Source organism: Strix uralensis, chromosome 4, assembly GCF_047716275.1.
Source record: "Strix uralensis isolate ZFMK-TIS-50842 chromosome 4, bStrUra1, whole genome shotgun sequence".
Classification (NCBI taxonomy): Eukaryota; Metazoa; Chordata; class Aves; order Strigiformes; family Strigidae; genus Strix; species Strix uralensis.
In genome coordinates, this window is record NC_133975.1 from 105676778 (window position 1) to 105697419 (window position 20642).

General features: G+C 36.7%; 1 protein-coding gene across 3 annotated transcripts in view; it reads right to left on the reverse strand.

Moving 5' to 3' along the window:
- SLC25A21 (solute carrier family 25 member 21) overlaps window positions 1–20642 on the reverse strand; it is a 257545-nt gene that overhangs the window by 96692 nt on the left and 140211 nt on the right. For all 3 annotated transcript variants that reach the window (XM_074868331.1, XM_074868329.1, XM_074868330.1), the window contains one exon: window positions 15019–15067. In XM_074868331.1, coding sequence (XP_074724432.1) covers window positions 15019–15067 — 49 coding nt within the window. The remainder of the gene's footprint in view (window positions 1–15018; window positions 15068–20642) is intronic.

Sequence of the window (20642 nt, forward strand, 5' to 3'; positions counted from 1 at the left end):
AAGTGATTGAGCTCTTCAGTAAAGATAGGAGGCTTTTTGCCTCCACAGCACCTACTAGAAGGGTGCTCCACAACCTTGCTGAAATACCTAAAACTTAATTCCTGGTCTTAAATATATTCAGGAGAGTTTAGACTCAGTTATTTTTGTCCTAATAGTCTGTATAAGATGACAAAAGATCAGAAGGCCATCCATCCTAATATCTAGTCATTGCCAATGGTCAATAGAGGATCATTAGGCCAGTGTATGGTGAGAGGACCAGTACTGTACTTTCAGGTTCCATGATTCTGGACCTCAAGCTTCTTGTTAAATATGTCCTTGGGAACAAGTTTTATATATGGCCCCATACTTACTTGTATATCCAGGTTTATTTCCTAGCTAGGGCAGAACATGTTCCATTTTTCTCACGCTGCTCAGCAGAACTGACTGAAAAACTCACACCACTGCCTGGAGAGAGAGGTCTCAGTTTACTTCCTTCCACATTCCTCTCTCTCCAACTACACTTACTCTTTGTTGGACAGTTTGTTCTTTTTTAAAAAAAAAATTTCTTCTTCTTGTTGAATTAGTTTTTGGCCAAGTTAGAGAGCTGAATCTGCTGAATGCAGGGCTGGCATGAGGGAGTGTGAGGCTCCTTTTAGTAGCCATGAATTATTATAACTGCTGAAGCTGTAATACAAAATTTCAACCCTAATTACATGTTTCACAGAAAAGTCAACAGCTTTTTGTAATATGCAATCATTTGTCATGGTAATAACAGCAAGCAACTTTTGCTATATTGTGCAATTTTATTAACAAGCAACTTCAGGAATCCTTTATTCATTCAAATTTGGCAAAGTATTTAGACACATGAATTAAGTATTGCAGAGCTAATAAATGAGTACTCTAAAGAACAGGAATTAATTTACCCATGATTTAAATGGTTTGATGCCTCTGACTTAAGCTGTTCCATGATCAGTTGAACTGATGTAAGAGTTCACCTAAAACAAAACAGGGAGGTTTTACCCTCAATTCCTTCTCCCCTATTCCTACTTTTTCACTGTGTGGTCCTCTCCTTTCTCTCTGATAGTTCTGATGTTCACTGAACCCTTTTAATAAGCCAATTCAATTCACAAATTCATCAGAAACTGTACCAATTAGTCTTCTCCTAGGGTGATATGTTGTATAGGCCCATGGGAATCTACAGCTTGCGTAAGGAGGAGTGTTGCTGATATGAAGGACATAAGCATCTTGTCCTTTTAGCAACAACAAAGTGCAAAATTGGAATTTCCTGTCTTGTGAAATTGAAAACTAAATTTCAGCATATTCCTAAATTTCCTGAGACATATCACAGAATCATAGAATGGTTTGGGTTGGAAGGGACCTTAAAGATCATCTAGTTCCAATGCCCCTGCCATGGCCAGGGACACCTTCCACTAGAACAGGTTGCTCAAAGCCCCGTACAACCTGGCCTTGAACACTTCCAGGGAGGGGGCAGCCACAGCTTCTCTGGGCAACCTGTTCCAGTGCCTCACTACCCTCACAATGAAGAATTTATTCCTTATATCTAATCTAAATCTACCTTCTTTCAGTTTAAAACCCCTTGTCCTATCCCTACACTACCTGATAAAGAGTCCGTTCCCATCTTTCCTGTAGGCCCCCTTTAAGTACTGGAAGGCTGATATAAGGTCTCCCTGGAGCCTTCTCTTCTCCAGGCTGAACAACCCAAACTCTCCCAGCCTGTCCCCATAGGGGAGGTGCTCCAGTCCCCTGATCATCTTCACAGCTTCCTATGGACCTGCTTGAGCAGGTCCATGTCCTTCTTACTCTGGGGACCCCAGAGCTGGACACAGCACAGCAGATGGGGTCTCACAAGAATGCAGTAGAGGGGGAGAATCACCTCCCTCGACCTGCTGGCCACACTCCTCTTGATGCAGCCCAGGACACGGCTGGCTTTCTGGGCTGCGAGCGCACACTGCTGGCTCATAGTCAGTTTTCCATCCACTAATAACCCCAAGTCTTTTTCCACAGGGCTGCTCTCAATCCACTCATCACCTGGCCTGTATTTGTGCTTGGGACTGTCCCAGCCCATGTGCAGGACCTTGCGCTTGGACTTGTTGAACTTCATGAGGTTTGCCATGAAGTATATGCCATATACTGTTACAATGCATTATCTGTAGAATAATGGAATTGCAAGCTGTTTCACTTCTTAGATATATCAAATTGTTCAGATAAAGCAATTTGTCAAGAAAAAGCATAAGAAGAGTTATGAAAAGGAAAAGGATGGATTGCTATTCATTTAAAAATACACCTTGTCATGGCTAATCAGGAAAGTCTTTTACCTACCTAACATTCCTGCATTATTTTTATTCCCCCTGTGGTGGGACTCAACTTATACCTTCAGATGAACTTTTTTGTCCATACTAACTGAACTGCATATTCTAAGAGAAGATATAACACTATGAAGTATATTCTATCAGACAAGATAGAAAAAATGGCAATCATACAAATAAAAGTTCATATTTATCTTGGAGACATAGTAAATAAATATGCATACATCTTTGATTGAGACGCAGTTTTGCATTATAACAGAGCTTATCTAACAGTATGCAGCACCTAGAAAACTTTTTAATATCTTAATTTTATGATATATCATCAAGCTGAATCAATTTTCCCTGCAGTTTTGCAATTGCTAGATGTGACATAAGGAAAATGGTAGGGCCATACTACATACACTAGAGAAGGGAGTTGGGTGGCAAGGAACCAGGAGCAGGACTAACTCTTTTAGTGTCAGATCACCCTTTCACCAGATTAAAAGTAACATCATACTCCACTCTAATGACAGTGTATACACACATGCTTTTCATGCATTCCTTTAGCATACCTGTCGGGGTTGCCCCCTTCTTTGTCCTGGTATTGCCTGTTACTCAGTTGTGTGAGGAACCAATTCAGGAAACCAAGCTGGCCAAAAAGAATCCCAACCAGAAAATGATTAATTGATCAGTTTTCCACTGTGCCCGTTCCCTGAAGTGCCACTGTATGACTGTGTCAAGGGAACAAATGTAATTCCAAAAGAATTGAGTTTAAAGTGTTGTGGAACCACATTTTCAAATGAAATACGCCTTCATTCACTTCTTTCTAAGATACAAAAAAAGTCAGAAAAGTTTTTTCCTTTTTGCTTTTCCTTTCCTAATTTGTGTTCCAGTTTAGCAATCTCAAAACTATTTAATTTGATCCTTCCTTGTAGCTGACTCACTCAGGGAAAAGTATCATGAGACAGCAGAATAATCTAAAGATCTGCTGCTGTCTACAGGCACTTTTCCCAACACAATTCCCATTTGTCTTGTCCTCCTTCCTCCCTTGTACTGTCTCTGACACTTGTCTGATTCTTGTTTTGATTCAGCTCACTAATGTGCTAGAGAAAGAAGTATGCACCTCCTGGGAGAAACCATCTTGATCTAAGTTGCTGCATCTGGGAAGATGCTAGATGGATAGTATCACATGTAGCACTGAAAAATATATCTACTTTCTGTTACAGATGCTGAACTACATCATGTACATATGGGCACTTACAGCACTTTCTAACCACTCCACTGCAGACAAGTATATGGCAGCCAGTACACAGGGGATACTGCTCCAGATTTAGGGAAAGGGGTTAAAAGGTATAAGGAATAGCAGTACTTCTGTAGTTATGAGAAGTTCGCACTGCTATGGATCAACAATCCATTACTGGGATAAGGGAAAACCAGGAAGGTCACAGCACCTCTTGAGGCACAATCCCTTCCATATGCTGCTCTTCAGCTGGTGCCACTGAGCTCTGCCCCTGGCTCAACTTGGGTTGTAAAAGCACAATCTAACCCACTGCCTTCTCACCAGGGAGTCATCAGCTTACTACAACATTGCAGCAGCTAAAAACTTGCAAATATTTCCTTAGTTTTGTTTTTTTTTTTTTTACTCTCTTGCGAAATAAATTCAAAAGACAGCTCTATTGTGCCAAGATTATTTTGGAGATGATATTTTACTTGCATCCTACTCAACACGAAGACTCTTGTTTCTCAAAACCCTCTCTAGACCTAGAATACACACTGATGCATCTGCTCATAAAAACATAGAAAAAGCATAGTTCATAAAGATATTATCTCTCTTTATTTATTTATAGATTTACTTGGCGCTTACTGGCCTAATGCAGTTATTTTAGGGACATAGTTAAATACAGTATTAATGGCCAGCTTCTCTGAGAGAATTATTGGCATTGCTACAGTTACATTGTGCTTCCAACATACACAGCTTTAGTCTCTTGTATCCCTAGCTTCTAAATGCTAGCTCAAATACAAGTAAGAAAAAAAAGAAATGTAAAGAGGTAGAAAATTTCTGTTTATTGTAAATGAAGATGTTAAACAGTGATTTTTCCATACTTAAACTATCCCCCACTCATTTTATTTACCACATGAACAAACAGTAATAGAAGTAAACACAGGGGAATTTTTCTGTTTTTTAAAAACAAAGTGGTTCCTTGCTTTATTCTAGGCATGTTCCATCCATAGTTAGAAATCAGGCATGACAGTGGTCTAATGCAAAATTTTTGTCCATGGAGAAATCAGGCATGACCATGGTCTATCCCTGAATGGGATCATAATGTTTTATACCACTGACAAATCATTAACATCTGTTAATAACTCACCCAGCTGCTTTGTTAGATTGTTTTTAAAAAATCTTATGTACACCATAGATGTCTCCAACTTGTAGCCTATGTAACCTTTCCCAGCTGCTTAATCCTTATTTAAAATATTACTTTAAAATGCATACATTTGCAAAACTATCTCATTTCTTTGTCTCCAGACTACTTTTGTAACTGTGCTAACATCTGTTCATTTCCACTCCCCAATTCCCATCTTAAATACTTATTTTCAGCATGTATTTTTATTGTAAATAGAATCCCACGTACTTTCTCACCTCATAGCCCTCCACTTTCTGCTTTCTGCTCTTGCTCTCATTCCACTCTATCCCTCATGGTTTCACTTGACTCATTATATTTTAAATACAGGATCGATACAGAGAAAGGATTATTTAAAGGGCTTCTTTGATTATCTCACACTAATTTAGGTTTGGGAAAAAGAAAATGGGGGCATGCCATGCATCTATTGTGTCTAAAGGGAATAAAGAAATGGAAAGGGGAACAATGTACAGTAAAGGGGGCATAGGTAGTTGTTAGGGATGAAACTGCATAATGGAAATATTGGAACATTAGAAAATACTTCCTGGCTGTGAGGAGCAGTAGGCAATGCAGGAGCCTCTCAAGGGAATTAGAGGGAGCTTGTCACCTGGCATACTTTAAAATAGGCTTGACAAAAGCTGTGTTTTGGGCCCAAGCAGCTAACAGAGGCAGGGAGAGAGGAGAGGGGAGAGGCTTCTGAACTCTACACCGGGATGGGGATTTCTGAGTGCCGGTACAGCAGTGGCAGGAGGCAGGACATGATGGATGCAGGCTGTGACACCCCATTTGGGAACTGGCTGTGATTTTAAGTGCTGGTTCTACTGAAGTGGTCTAAACTGCCTCCAGTACAGCCCTGGATAAAATGTTAGCAGTTCTGGTACCATTCCTCATTGCCATGAACTAGCAGATGAACAGGCAAATAGATGTCTCATGTCCAAAATAAATAAATCAGATTCATAAATGATGTACAGGATAGTACACATTACATTGAGCCCTATGACTCTTAATGTTATTTCTTTCTCACTATTAGAGTCTAAGGGGTACCCAGTCAATTTATATAACTTAAAAAAGGTACATTACCATAAGTTATAGTAACTACTTTTTTTTCTTTTTACAGCAATACAATGGCATATCCTGAGGCTGTGGGAATCTGAACAAATAAAATAATTAAACACATCTATTGTGTTTAATACAAACCATAACACACACCATAATACTACAGGGTATTTGCTGTACAAATATGTCTATATTTTTCCAGATCTGTCAGCTGACCCACATATCCAAAATGTTTCAAACTGAATTTCATCTTTGTCATGAAGATTTGGTCATGGTTTCTGACTCATGTAAATGTCCTGATTATCCGTAGAACTCTTGAGATACTACAAAGAGTATCCAAGTGTTTCTACGCTGTCTCTTATTTCTTTGGTAGGTTCTAACTAGAGAAGCAGCCAACAGTGCAATGAGCATATTTTAGACGGTATTTAGTCCTAGGTTCTCTCCCTTTTCTTCCTTTCCTCACCAGACAGTGCAGTGAAAAAAGAATTATTCTGTCATATCTGTAACCCATAGCATGGTTCTTCCCCATAATTACAGTTTTGGAGCTCTTTTGTCATGTTTACCTATTCTGTCTAGAAGATGGTTATTTGTAGCCTCACATTATGAAAGGAAATATTTTCCTAAAATTAAGATAAAAACAAATGGAAAAAAATTCAGAGCTTTCTTGGATTTAAACTGCAAGTGGACAATATGCAGCCCATGAAATCACAAAATGCAGTCCACACCACCCTCTTGCAACTGCATTATGAGGACACAGCTAATCAATTGCAGGTTTTGTCAGTACTAGAGAAAAACTGCATTTCCTCTACTAAGGAAGATGCTATACCAGTACAAGCAAATATGCCTGTGTACATTTATTTTTAAAACATGGAAATATACAGATGCAGATTATAGAAGGGAAACCCTTAGGCTCTTGTCATATTACAAGTTCTGCCCTGTCGTTGACAGGAAATGTTTACATGAACTTTGTAAGTACTGGAAATCCAAACACAGAAAGAATATTGTGCTATGGCATTAGAACGAAAGCAAAATGTAAATTAAAGGGACCTGAAATCAACTATTTGAGCTCATTGTCCAAATCGGAGGGAAAGCACAATAACAAGCATAAAATTGTCAAGAGAACAAATACATGTTTAAATTTTGCAAATGTCCATATTCAAAAGGATTGTCACAAGTAGGATGGATAATATTCAGTACGTGTTTTAGCATGATTTCTATGTATTCCTCAGATCAGCTGCACAAGGAATCATCTTTAAGGGTTCTACTAGACAGAGCTGTGCTGGAAAGACTCACCAAAATAAAAATCTCAAACAAAATTATATACTATATTTTGAAGAGGGCTAAGGCCACTCCAAGTCAGCGTTGATCCAGCTTCCTTCCAGAAACCTAAACCACACCTTCTGCGTCTACTGGACTGAGAAGAAAATATGCAAGAAAACTATCACACATTCCCTCTCACCAGTCCTGGTTCTTGCTGAGGCATTCCTTCTCTTTTGCTCTCTGTGGGAGACTGTTCACTTGCTTCCTCTACTGAAAAGCTCATCTGCTCATCTCTGACTGCGTCTCTTCTCAATTCTTCTATGATGATCTCAACACTTACTTCCTGCACATAGAGCCATTTCTCTTCCTTCCAGTGTAAGGGACTGGACAGCTGTACCCCTATAGTATGTAGATAGGTAATTAAGCATCTGGAGTTTTCATTTATTTCATTTTATTCACCTAACAACCTCAGAAACAAGGAAAAGATTCTTTAAAAGGGAATCAGAGATTATTGTTCTACCTTGAGCATGCTGAAGGTTGACATGGCTTATTTGGTGGCTGTTAGAAATTTCAGATTGTTACAGTTCAAGAAACTATGGTTAGTTTTGGTATGGCCAGTGAAACGGCACAGATAAGATGTAACCCAAAGCATGGTATCATCATGCCATGATGTCAAATGGAAGTTATTATTTTATGGTATTTCAGTTGTTTAAAAAAGTACCTACTGTTCATTAAAAAACCAGAATAATTGGCAGAGCGCTTAGTCGAAATTAAGGAAAATCTTGAGAAGAGAGATCTCTGCCAGTCTGATTTGCTGATGCACAAATTCAGCTTCTGTCAAAGGAGGGATAGGATTATTCTAAAATCAAGAAACAATATATGTTATAGTTTTTTTCAAAAATCTACACTGATTTGAAATAGGGATGTTATTAAGCAGTTCTGCTGTTTGATCAAGAATAACACAGTATCCCATGAGGAGATGATGAAGCTGCATTTATACAGTTCCTTTTATCCCAAAGGATCTTGACACTCTTTATAAAATATACATATGGCATGCCCATGAATACAAAAAAAAAGCACATAGGAACAGAAATCACTTTGACCAGCACTGCAAATCAGAGCATCTGTTTAACAGTGCACACCAATATTGTTCTTTAATTCAGGGAAGGATTTAAATTTGAATAGTATATGTAGCAGGAATTATTAGCCCGTGTGCCCTTATTAATTCCTAACAGATTGTACATAGAAGGAAAACAAAGGGCAAATTACAGAGCCCTGGATCACATCCACATCCAAATTATTGTAAATTTGAGATAAGTTCTTATTATACAAAACTTGGATCTGTAAGCAAATATTCAAAGTATTTCAATGCTGAAATTCAAATGCCAAAACCAGAGTATAAGCTACAATATGCACACATACCGTGTGAACAATTGTGCCAAAGGCCACTATAAATCAAGTAAAACTAATCCCAAAGAAAAGCCTTGACATTGGGTTGAAATAAGGACATTAAGTTGTGTTGGTCAGGGATTATTTTTACTTGGTTTTTTTTGCCTCAAAATGAAAAGAAAACATGTCTCAGGAAACGATCAGTTTCAATACATTTTTATTTACTTCTTTTAGATGACAATGGATGTTGGCCTCTACATTTTCAATCCAAAACTTGTTTTCCTAGTTCAGAATTACTTAAAAGTAGTTGAAAAGAAAAAAAGAAATGGAATTGAAAACTTCCAAAATTAAAAATTAATTAAATGAAGAATTTCATTGGCCAAAACTCATTGTTTTTCTAACAGTCTTCTGAGAGTTCAACCATTCATTCCAATATAGAACTGTTTGGTATCCTGATAATTTTCCCAGGACAGGAAGACTATTTTCTGCCTAAAACTTTTGTGAATCTAACTACAGCAGTTTGCATCAAGTAACATGAACTTAACATCGCCTGATGCAAACCAAGTGAGCTATGGTCATTTGGAAATAGTAACATTGTATAAGGACAATGAACTCTTCCTTAAACCAATGTTTTTCAGAAACGGGCTCCACTACTGCTCATTCAAACAAAAAAGACCAGAAATCAAAGAGGAATTAATGATATAAAGGAAGTAGCTCTTGCAAAACAACAGATGGAATGAGATCGGAAACACATGTAGTAAGCTGAACTTTTTTAATAAGACCAAAATGACAGAACTGGAACAAAGGAACAAAACGGATAAACACACACACAAATCAGCAGAAGAGTTGCTAACTAGAAATGGGTCTGTAATGCAGACTCCAAATGTGGATTTAGATCCCAAATTATTTTCTAAATTTGGGGGTTTAGATCCATGATGTTGGTCTAGATTTTCGCAGAAAGAGTGGCAAACCAAAAAATCTCTATCATGACTAGACGAAAACTTTCTCCAGAGTTTCTAAGGTGAATCATTGGCCTCATTTTTTTAATGCTGATATTCTGGATCACACATAAGATGGAAAGGCAGCTCACATGAAGATTCTGATCTAACGCTGAACTATGTAAAAAGGTGTTAAAGTAGAAGCAACATGGACTGCATCTTTCCCAGATTCTGCCAAAAGTGAGAAACAGCTTTAAGAAAAAAACCAGGGAGGTCAAAGAGGTTGATCAGGAAAACAAGCTATACTTATTAACTTATTCTCCTGATAAATTGAAGTAAATGCTTTTGAAAGAATGCCTTCTGGGTCTCTCTTAGGCATTGCTGTCCATATTGCACACCCATCATTGAGCAACCTGGTTTAGTGGAAGGTGTCCTGCCCATGCCAGGGGAGTTGGAACTAGGTGATTTTTAAGGTCCCTTCCAACCCAAACCTGATTCTATGATGCTATGATCCCAATGTGAGGCTGGTTTATGAAGACACAATTATGTCTGAAAATAAATGAGTTTCTTTAAATAAAGAGCAAAAAAAATGTAAAATCATAAGTAACTGTCAATATTTGAATTAGCCAGAGAAGTATTAAATATGTGTTTCATTTGTTAGGACACAAGTTACCCTGATGATTCTCCTGATAAAATAATAATCTAAACTTTCTCTGAGTCCTTTAGATGATAGTTGCCTTATGATAACATTTAGCACTCTTCGAATACATTGTCTGGAAGCAAAAAAACTTTAATCCTCAAGTGATACGAACTAATCTATCTACACTGAAGTCAGCACAGATCTGGAGCACAATTTTGTATTAGTCTGACATGAGAGCAACCATCTTTCTTTGAAATATTTGTCTCAAAACATATAGTGATGTCAAATTACTGCCAAAATTCAAGAGATAAGTAAATGATTCATCTAATCCACATAACATTTTTCCTGTTCACATGCAGACAGAAATATTTTCAGATGTGTTATGTATTTGAAAGCTTTTGGTGATGTCTTGTTATTTTTTTTCTATTATTTGAAAGCATGTAATCATACATTTCTTCATATGTGTTTTCTATTAAATTCTGTCATGTAGACAACTGTTAAGAAATGTTACAAGTATGGTTACCATTTTCTAACTATACAACACCAAGTCACAGCCACAATGACTATTTCTACTTCAATATTCACAGTTTGTATGAATACTTGCACAGGCAACTTTGAAATTTCTTTTCAAGAACAGTGGAATCATTAAAATTCAGTTGTATAAATATTGGTGATAATCAATGAAAAAGGGAAAGCACATGTAAAGGTAATCAACTTATAAACCTGAGGAATTATTAGCCAAAATTTCATTTCTAGTCAGTTCTAATTTTGCAATATCACTCTTGGTTGCATGCATATTTTGAGGTGTTAAAATGTAATAGCAAGGAAAATTCTGTGTTAGCGCACGTAGTTTGGAAGTTATCAAGCTCCTGAAAATGTCAGTTTTATGCCAGCAACCCAGTAGTAGGGAAATTTTTAAAAATGAATTTTTCTTTCCTGAAAATTCAAACTGTTCAAGGTTATAGCAATACATCAGAACATAACCTGGAGCCATCACACAGACCACAATAACATCCTCCAGTTATCGGTCAGGCTTGTTTGACTGATCTCTCAAAAAACATTAGCTTTCCCTTGCCTTCAGACAACTCCCTGTAATTCTCTCCCTTTCACTCACCAACTACACTCATGAGCTGTTGCATAAGTATTAATTTTCCAACAATAAAACATTATTAGGTTCCAAATTTTGTACATTTGCTTAAGCTGAAACATATGCCACTAGGACACAAAGAATAAACTCTACCTGGAAAAGCCCTTTACTATTTTTAATTTTAAAGTAATATATATGACAATGCCTTCTCCCAGGTATCATGATTTAGCATACCCTTTTTTCATCCCTCGGTAAGTCTGATGGATGAAAACAACATTACAGCTTGTGTTACACTTCAGATCCAAAAAATGGTCCAAAACAAGCAAAAACAATGTGTCCAGACTAAGACACTTTTCTCCTCACTTTCCAGCAAAGAAAAATCATCTAGGTTTCTTAATTAAAATGTACACCTTCTATGTCTTGACTGTATCTGTACCAAAAAACTCTTAGCTGCTACTGCTCTCTCTCCTCATATATAGGCACATATAAACCCTTACCAAATTCTGTAAAACTTGTATTTAGGAGGACAGGAACACAGATTCAGTACTTTAATCTACAGATGGCTAAATTCATCATAAGGGTAACTGATAAATAAAACAGCTAACAGAGTCTCTGTTATACTGAGATATTAAAAGTTTAGCCCAATTTTTTTTCAGTAGTCTCTCATCAGAAACTATACCAATATATCTTGTAATTGAGAAAAGAGCTTCATTTCAAAGAATAAGTGGGATTCATAAAGCTAAAACAATAGATCATAGTTATCTCCACCTACCTATCTCGCTCACATGAATTTCTTAAAGTAATGATCTTTGGTGTTCTAATAAATAACGAAATAAAATTACCTTCAAGTGTACATTTAGCAAAAAACACTCCATTAAGCATCTGGCTTGTCTATAGTTTACAAACATGTATTTTTATATATATATATATATATATATATAGTCCCTCCCTTGATGTGAGTAGATAAACAAGTCTAGCATTGTTACTGTAGAATAATAGAAAATTACTAAACACAGAAAAGATATTGCAAAATGTTGTCACAAAAGAGCCAAACCATTTTCCAGGGTTTCAAAATAATCTCTGACAGTAACTTTCTTTTCTCCAATTTTTTATTAAAAACATACACACACAAAAAAAATCAATGAAGCAAAGATGCTAAGCCACCAGTCCACTAGATGTGAGCCTTTGGAATCTTCCATAAACTCGTTCAGAATGCTAACTTAGATCAATAAGATTCCTCTAACTTGAAAAGGCCATGAGACTCCTTCCACCAAACAAATACTTTATAGAAAAAAGGCAGGAAACTCAAAACACCATAAAAATTAAGCAACAAATGGTGCTTTTATACATCCTTTCACCTAACCATAAGGAAAAAAAACCCAAACAAGCCACCAAAACTGTAATAGCTAGAAATGATTAGGAAATAACAGATTATCAGTACCATGTTGGAAAAGAGTAAGTGCACCATAGTCTTAGAGGCACTACAACAAAGGTATGAAGTAAATGAAAATGTATTAGAAAACATTCTAAATCCAAAGTTCAGAACGAACAATGTTTCATTTTAATTTCTCCAAGGTCATCAAAGAATTAATCTGCTAGAGTAAATTTGGACCATTACAAAATGAAGTGGCATGATGTTAGGAACATAGAATCAAATGTTGGATATCAAAGGATGTTCTATTCTTGCTTTTGTCATTGGCTTTCAAAATGTAAGTATTTTCAAGTACTAACATCTGCTAAAACCAGCAGAAAAGTTACTGCAAAATCTATGTAGTATCTCTGAATACTTCTGCATCAACAAAACACAGAAAAACTATCCCTTAGATGTTGCCCAATTTTGCAAACAGCTGCAGCTAACTCAGTGGAAGAGTGGAGGTAACTGAACTTCACTTGAAGTTTCTTCAAATGAAGAAATTTGCTTAATGGCCTTTTTACTCGATTCAGCCCCTTGGTTTCACCACGATCCATAATCTGATTTCTCCTGCACACCTACTGTTCTTTCATTTTTTCCTACTTTATTCTTTAATTCCACTGTTTATGGACCAAGATTTCACAGATTTCCTAATTTTTATTATGTTTTTTTAAAAATATTGATTCAGTTTCACAAACATCCCTGTATACTCTTTAATGTTTTCCATTTCTGGATCTCAGATCTGATTAGCATTTTCACTACTAAAAGTATGACAAACCAAGTAAAATCTGGAATAGAAATGGGGAAATCTGTCCTTGTAGTCTGAGAGTCCACTGTATGCGTGGTTTCTATCAGAAAGCTGAAAGTACGTCTGTTGATTGCCAGTTTATCAGAACAGATGTGCAATTAATGCTTTTTATGATTTATGATATGTGGCATCATGAATGATTCTAAGGATGATTCTTTCATCCAAGACTGGAGGCATGACGATGTGTAGCATGACAACCTCAAAGGAACCAAAGATATGAGAAGTAAATCACTGATGCTGCATTTATACTACAGAAGAACATGACTCCTGGTTTAGTACAGAGGAAAACAGGAAGAGGTAAAACCAAAAGCTTGAGAGCCATACGTGAGTTACAGCACAACCTGCCAAAATGAAATCACTAAAGCACATCCCATGAGGACCACATGACAACAAAGCAAGACAGATTTTTTTCTTTTGAATTTGGTCTTGTATTTGTTTTGCTTGTACTCTGTTGTTTCTGAGTCTTTAATTTCAATCTTTTAATGTAAATCTTGTTTTAATAGCACGGTCTCAGTGGTACTTGGAGCAGCAGAGAGGACCCTTGAAACCACCAGGTGTATTGTCTCCATATGAATAAATATATTCAATATTATAAAGGCACACAAAAGAATTGCCTGAGCAAACTCCAAGCCCTGAGGAGAACCTACAGCACCTCAGTAGCAGTTAGTGCAGATGGAGCCTGCATTACTGTCCTCTGCTGTTGGGCAATAACCATAGACAGATGGCCTCCTCCTGCAAAATGCAAGCTGCAGAAAAGTGCATCTGAAGGTCTTAGGCAAACCCCAGAGTGTGATTTAAACAGAAGTCAAAATACATCCATAATGAGCTCACACATTGGCTAACTGGAACTAGAATCTCAAGTCATAATTGACTGCTTCAAGCATATTTCAGAGACCACAGCTGTCCTCATCATTTGTTTGGGGCTGATTCATCTCCTAGTGAAGCTTTTCTGCCCACATGACTGAGACCTAGATAGAGCTCCAGGAGCAGTATATGGTAATTATTTGCATTGTATGTAACACACGTGGCATGAAAAGTTTTCTCCTCATTGTATGCTTCTGCATTCTGGTTTGCTTTTCACATATGGTAACACTCACTTATGAACTGATATGAAAACTAAAAAGCATAAAAGAGCAAAAAGGTATTCAAGAAACTAGAAACACAATTATTCTTTTTCCATCTCAATAATCAACATTAAAAAAACCTCATTTGACCAAATTTTCCAGGTCACTTAATCATTTATACTCACATAAACACAAATATTCAGATAAAAGATTTAGGGACAGATAAAAAGATTTAAAAAGATAAAATCATGAAGTTACTTGGTTTATAGAGAGAATATGGAACACCTTATTTTATTACTTTTATCAGGTCTCAAAATTCTGTGAAAATTATTTTGGAGGCAATATGGTATTTGGCAATTACATATAAAAACATTACTACAGATGATACATATAGTAAGTAAATCTAACTATAGTTCTCTTCATGTTATAGGATTTTGCTACAATGTTAAAAATACATGCCATAAAACAGATTTAACACCTTTAGATGACCTCTAATCAGAAATGTGTCATGCGATTCAAATTCCATCTGTCAAATGCTGTAGATACAGGTAAGTAAATATAAATGCCATTAAAGGTACAAGTTATCTTACTTGGAGAAGTTCTAGCATTTTATTTTTTGACAGCTCCTAATCTGGATATCTTCCAGTGTCAACAAGACCTGTTCAAGCAGAATCTTACCTTGTTTTCACTACATCAAGGGGATGCATCAGGCAAATTTCTACAAGACCTATAAAATAATAATAAAAAAAGGCCTAATGAACATTTGTATAAATAGTAGTTAATTTTCATTTTCAAACTCCAATAGTTTTTGAAGTTTGAAAAGTAAAAATCTAAACGTATCATTGATGATATAGTCTTTATATACCTTGTATATTAAACATACTCTTCTCCAGTATATTTGAACCGTCAGGGATTTTAGACAGTAAACAGTTCTAGTTGTTCATTATAGTGGGGAAAGTGAGGATTTAGGCTATGTGATCAATTTAATCATAGTTTTTGCTCAGTTTTCTGACTTAAGAACAGGAGGAACATTTGACTGGCATCATATAAAATACATTAAGTCTTTCTGAAAGTAGTAATGGAAGGGAATTCAGGTTGGCACTGGCTTCTTTGTCATATAAGACTAATCCCTAAGGACACTGCTATTATGCAAGACAGCACTGGGGGCTCAGACAAACTTGATGATGACAGCTGATTCCTGAGGTGGCTATCTGAGCTGCAGCCTTACTGGCTCTTCATCCTGTCCTGCTCTATGCTGATGCTGATGTGTAGTCCTGGCTTTTCCCCTTCCTGCTCCACTGCTCATCATGAGCCCTTAAATTCACATGCTGGGGACTTTCCGTGTCCAAGAATGGAGGGTGTGAATAGCAAGGGGGAAATGCCAAGAAAGAAGAGATCTGGAAAATACTGAATGCACCTGCCACCACTGACTTCAAAGATGGTTCTGTTACTTTTTTCCATCTGACACCACATGAAAAGTCCAGAAGTTTACCACCCACAGTTTGCCCATGCTCTGCAGCATATGTCGCCCAGGGAGAACTTTCAGAGCTTCTCTATATTTGCTTAAATATTCTGGTCTTGCCTACTCCTCTGTCCATTCCATGTATCACCCTCATTCCAAACAGCAAACACAACAGAAAGATGTATTTATCAGGATCACAGTAAAAGTGTATTTTAGAGACCTGTCAATGCGCAGAGATAATAAAAACAACTACACAAATCTTAAAGGATTTTGAAATGCCAAGAAAATACATATCCGTATGTCCAAGACACTAGATTATCATGTTTTTGAACTTTCTGTGCCCTGGTTTATTAAGCCTCTTAAGCATCCATGGTCTCTTTTTATCCAGAGTAATAAATTTAACGCAAAAACAGTTTGTGAAGACTATACTTACTATAATGTTTGAATGCATGTATTTAATCTATTTATTATTATAGCAAAAGCAATTACAAAACTTCTGTAATACAGAATGTGACTTTTGGTGATTCATGGCTAAACTTCTAAAAATCTTGACTCAGGAAAGCATTCTTATTCAAGTTAAAATATCTGCAAATTCCTTCCTTTATGCATACCATACAGTCCCACTGAAATTAAGCACGTGCTTATGTTCCACTAGATGTTCTCCTTGTTCAGCTATCACTGTCTTGAGGTCCAGATCCTGTCCTCTTATTTTAATGGCACAGAATATGGCTGAGCTCAGGTGTCACTAAAGCTAACAGTCTCTAATACCTAGGACAATTTATTACATGCTAGGCTATGCAACTAGTTTCTCTTTCTAAGCAAGGCAAAGAAATTACTCTAACACAAAGTGAAAATCTCGTTTTAAAATGTTCCACACACAAACTATTGAACTAATGGAGTTTGCACTTTGGCCCTATTCTTTTGCAGACTTGACGGAGAAAGACTTGGTGGGTGTCATGCAGGAGCCAGGCTCTGCCTGGGTAGCATACGTTGCAGTGTCAGAAACTTGAGTTCTTTTTTTCATTACTGAATATAAATTTAAGGAAGGCTTAAAGTTTCAAATTTCAATTATTTTAGAACTAATAAGTTTAGTGTTTCAAGTAGAACAGGAAAAGTGTGGGGGTTTTTAAGTTTATATAAGAAAGGATTACATTCCAAAACATTATCTATTTTCTATTTCAAGTTTATCCAAACTTTCTCAGTAACATAGGTACTTATCTAAGTAAGCCTTCTATGCTGAACCAAAGCATTAGCAGAGGAAAGATTCTCATTATAGCCAAAGGAGAGTTAGCCAATAAAAGCAATAGAGCTTTTAGCTCAGCCTATAATAAATACCTGTGTTTAAAAATAACCATTTATTTTGTTTGATATACTTCACATATTGAATACATATATTATTGATAATTGTTATATATTTCTCCTAAGGAAGAACAAACTATGTATATAACAACAAAGGAGTGCAAGTTTTTGTACACAAACACTAGTAATTTTTGGAGTTAGTAACAGAAGGAGGGCATAAACTGTAATGCTAAAATTCTCAACAAAATGAATTTGAACAGGAGTTTACATGGAAGTTTGTGAAGATGTTAAAATGTTTAAACTGAATTCTTGACATAAAATACTTGTTGAGAGTTCTGATTTAACATACACAATTTTCCTATTTTTCTATCATTCCACTCTAATGTATAAAGCTTGCAAAACATAAAACTGGACAGATAACCCCTTACACTTAACTTCTTGCCACTGTGTTTGAATGACAGTATCAAGTTAATATTTATGAGAATTGTTTTGTCATAGTTTCTTACCACTCCATGCAACATTGTTTTGTTCTTCAGTTCTGGATAAAAGGAAGACAACATAGGTGATATCACCAAGGAATATTAACATTAGTAGTAAGGAGAGTCATTAAAAATCATGCAATTTAATATGTATTTTTTCTAGAAAGCAAAAGCTGTCATTGTTATTTCTGAACAGGTATATTTATTGCTGTAATTATTGCCCAGGAATGTCTTTTAATTTACTAAAATAAGGCCAATCTACATGTCACATAAGGGAACACAGACTATAAGTTTTCTATCCTGATTCTATCCCAAAACCTATAAACTACTCCCAGCAACTGCCAACAGGTGCTTTGCAAGTGGAGCTGCAGTCGAGTGTTTCAGTGCTGGCAGGGGGCATAGCCTATGAGTTTTTTCCTTTCTAAGCACCCTCCTTTTCCAACTTCTCCTCCCCTCTTCCCCCCCCCCCCCCCCCCGCCCCATTTTTGATCTTCTATTCCATTTTGTTTTGGCAGATAGAGCCTACAGTAGGGGGCCAAGCATGGCGCCAGGGGTTGTTCACCCTATTTTGGTTTTGCAGCATTAATACCCATTTTGGGAGAAAAGTGTACAGTGCCAGAATTTGGCTCTATTTTCTTGGTCCTCATAGGATAATTCTTAACTCAGGCATTTTTCCAGCAACTGAATCAGATGAATTCCAAGGTCCTTGGCAAGAGCTCTGTTTTGATAACTTCAGGATTCTATTGGTTATCTGCCTTTCTCAGTCTTTCCTTTGTCTCATCATTTAATAATGCACTAGGTTTTAAACGGTGTATAGTTACTTGATTTCACCAGACAGGACTCTTCAAAAGATGCTGAGATTATGACACAGCTCTCTGAAGAGCACCAAAAGAGCGCACACTGTGCAAGACACTAATGGAACAGCTACAAACACAAGCTACATTTTTCCATCTACTAGAGTAGTCATGCAAATCATTACAACATCCTACTTGATAGCCTGCCCAGAAAGTGTGGTGGCCCTCCTAAATTACAAGCACTCTGAGATGTGCTCAGTAAAATAAAATATATTGCTCTTTCTTCAGCTAATGTTCATCAGCTTTGTGACAAATTCAATTAGCACTATGAAAATCTCATTTGCTGAACAGCTATATCAGGGTGCAATATATTTTAACTTGCCACATGGTAAAGACTACTGTTTACAAACTTTATTTGCATGATAAATTAGTTAACATAGCTACAGACAGATTGTCCAAAAACATATTCTAATTGTCCCATTGGGTCTCCTTGGTGATGTCACATGTGAACTAACCCAGAGTGATTTATGATGGCCTAATTATTTTTAAAACAATTCAGATCCAACTAGCTGAGCAAGAGCCCAAAGGTAATATAGGAAAGAACAATTACTAGATCAGTCTAACATTCATTGTCTTCTGGGTGGGAAAACATTTCTTGTGAAAACTGGTTACTAACCATAAAAGAAGACATAATCAAAACTTGTGTGTTGAAGAAATAACCAGCTGTCATCTTTGACATCCTCTGAGTGTACGCAAACGGAATATCAACCACTGAGAAGGGAGTCCAGAATTCTATTATGTAAAACATTCTGCTCAGTAACAGAACCCATGGAGGGAATAAAATGACAGAAAATACCGACGCCCAAACTGAGCCTCCTCAGTAGAGCATTTTCCCTTTTCCAACTAATACCTTCTGTTTTTAAATTGCTTCCCATTATGGATTACTTTACATTTCTCTCTACAAGATTCATACTTAAAATTTCAAACTGGCAATCTTCATACACATCTCTTAAATGCAAACATTTTTGGTGGCTGGTAGGTATTTTGAGTTCCTTTGCTCTTTGCTCCCCTATTCCATCACACACACAAATCTTTTATCAATAATCATATAACACGGTCTGAGAATACTATGGCAGTTTAAAATGTGGTCTCATTATCCATCTGGCAAAAAGTGAAAGTTTGAGACTTCGCCAGCACAGGGTTATAGCTCTCCTCTTCTCCCCAGGTATTTCCATACTTCGTCTATTCACTGAATAGGGAGAAAAAGAATGGAATCTAGCTAACAGTACTTGCTAAACTAAATAGCAGAGATAAAAATAGAATCATTATGACTTCAGTCCTCAGGAGACAAATTATTGCCTTCAGCTCTTCTTTGACCCTCAAAGCTATGAACTGAAAAGTGTGAAATGCTTGTGATACACACTGATTTGTCTTTCAAAGAAACCTGAGTAGCTCACTTTCTACATGTTTTCTGCATAATACACCCTGAACACAGATTCCAACACAGATTCAAGAGATTTAGATCCATGTGTTAGTTCAGACAACCCCCTACAGTGTAGAAGTCATTATGCACCCTCCTCCCCCTTGTGTTACTCATTTCCCTGGAACAACACAGTCACTGGAGAAACACAACAGAAAGGAGACTGGTGATAGAAAATGCAGCAATAAACACATTGGGCACTGTATATTGTATAGCTGGAACAGTTGGTATTTATTTTGGCTTTTACATAGATACAGTTACAATGTAAGAAATGATCATAAATATTTTATGCGTACTATGCATTTCCTTCTGAGAATATATGTCTGACAGAAAGAATCTTGTGTTGATCTTTGTATTCTAATAAAAACAATGACAAATCTTCTTAAATCTGCTTGTCTATTGGCTAAAACACCCTTTTTTGACAAGATGAAGCATGGAACTTCTTCCTGATTGCAACAGCATTATTTGAAGAATAATCAATGCCTGGAAAAAAGTATCCCTGAAGTCAATTCTACACAGGCTAATTTCTATTAGCCTGCTGTTCCACTCCATCTTCACAGCACATAAATCTTTTACCTGTTCTGTAAGGGTATATCTCCCTCAGAAAAGTCCACAAAATGCTAGGTTCACTGTGATACGTGTGCCAACCAAGGCCCACTCCTTTCCTAGGGAGGCAGTCATGCATTGTGCCCATCTCAATTGTAGTATGTGTCAAGTAGGCTCCAAGGAAAACTATATAGCAGTATGCATGGACTATGCTGGAAAAGATCTACATATTAGCCTTCACT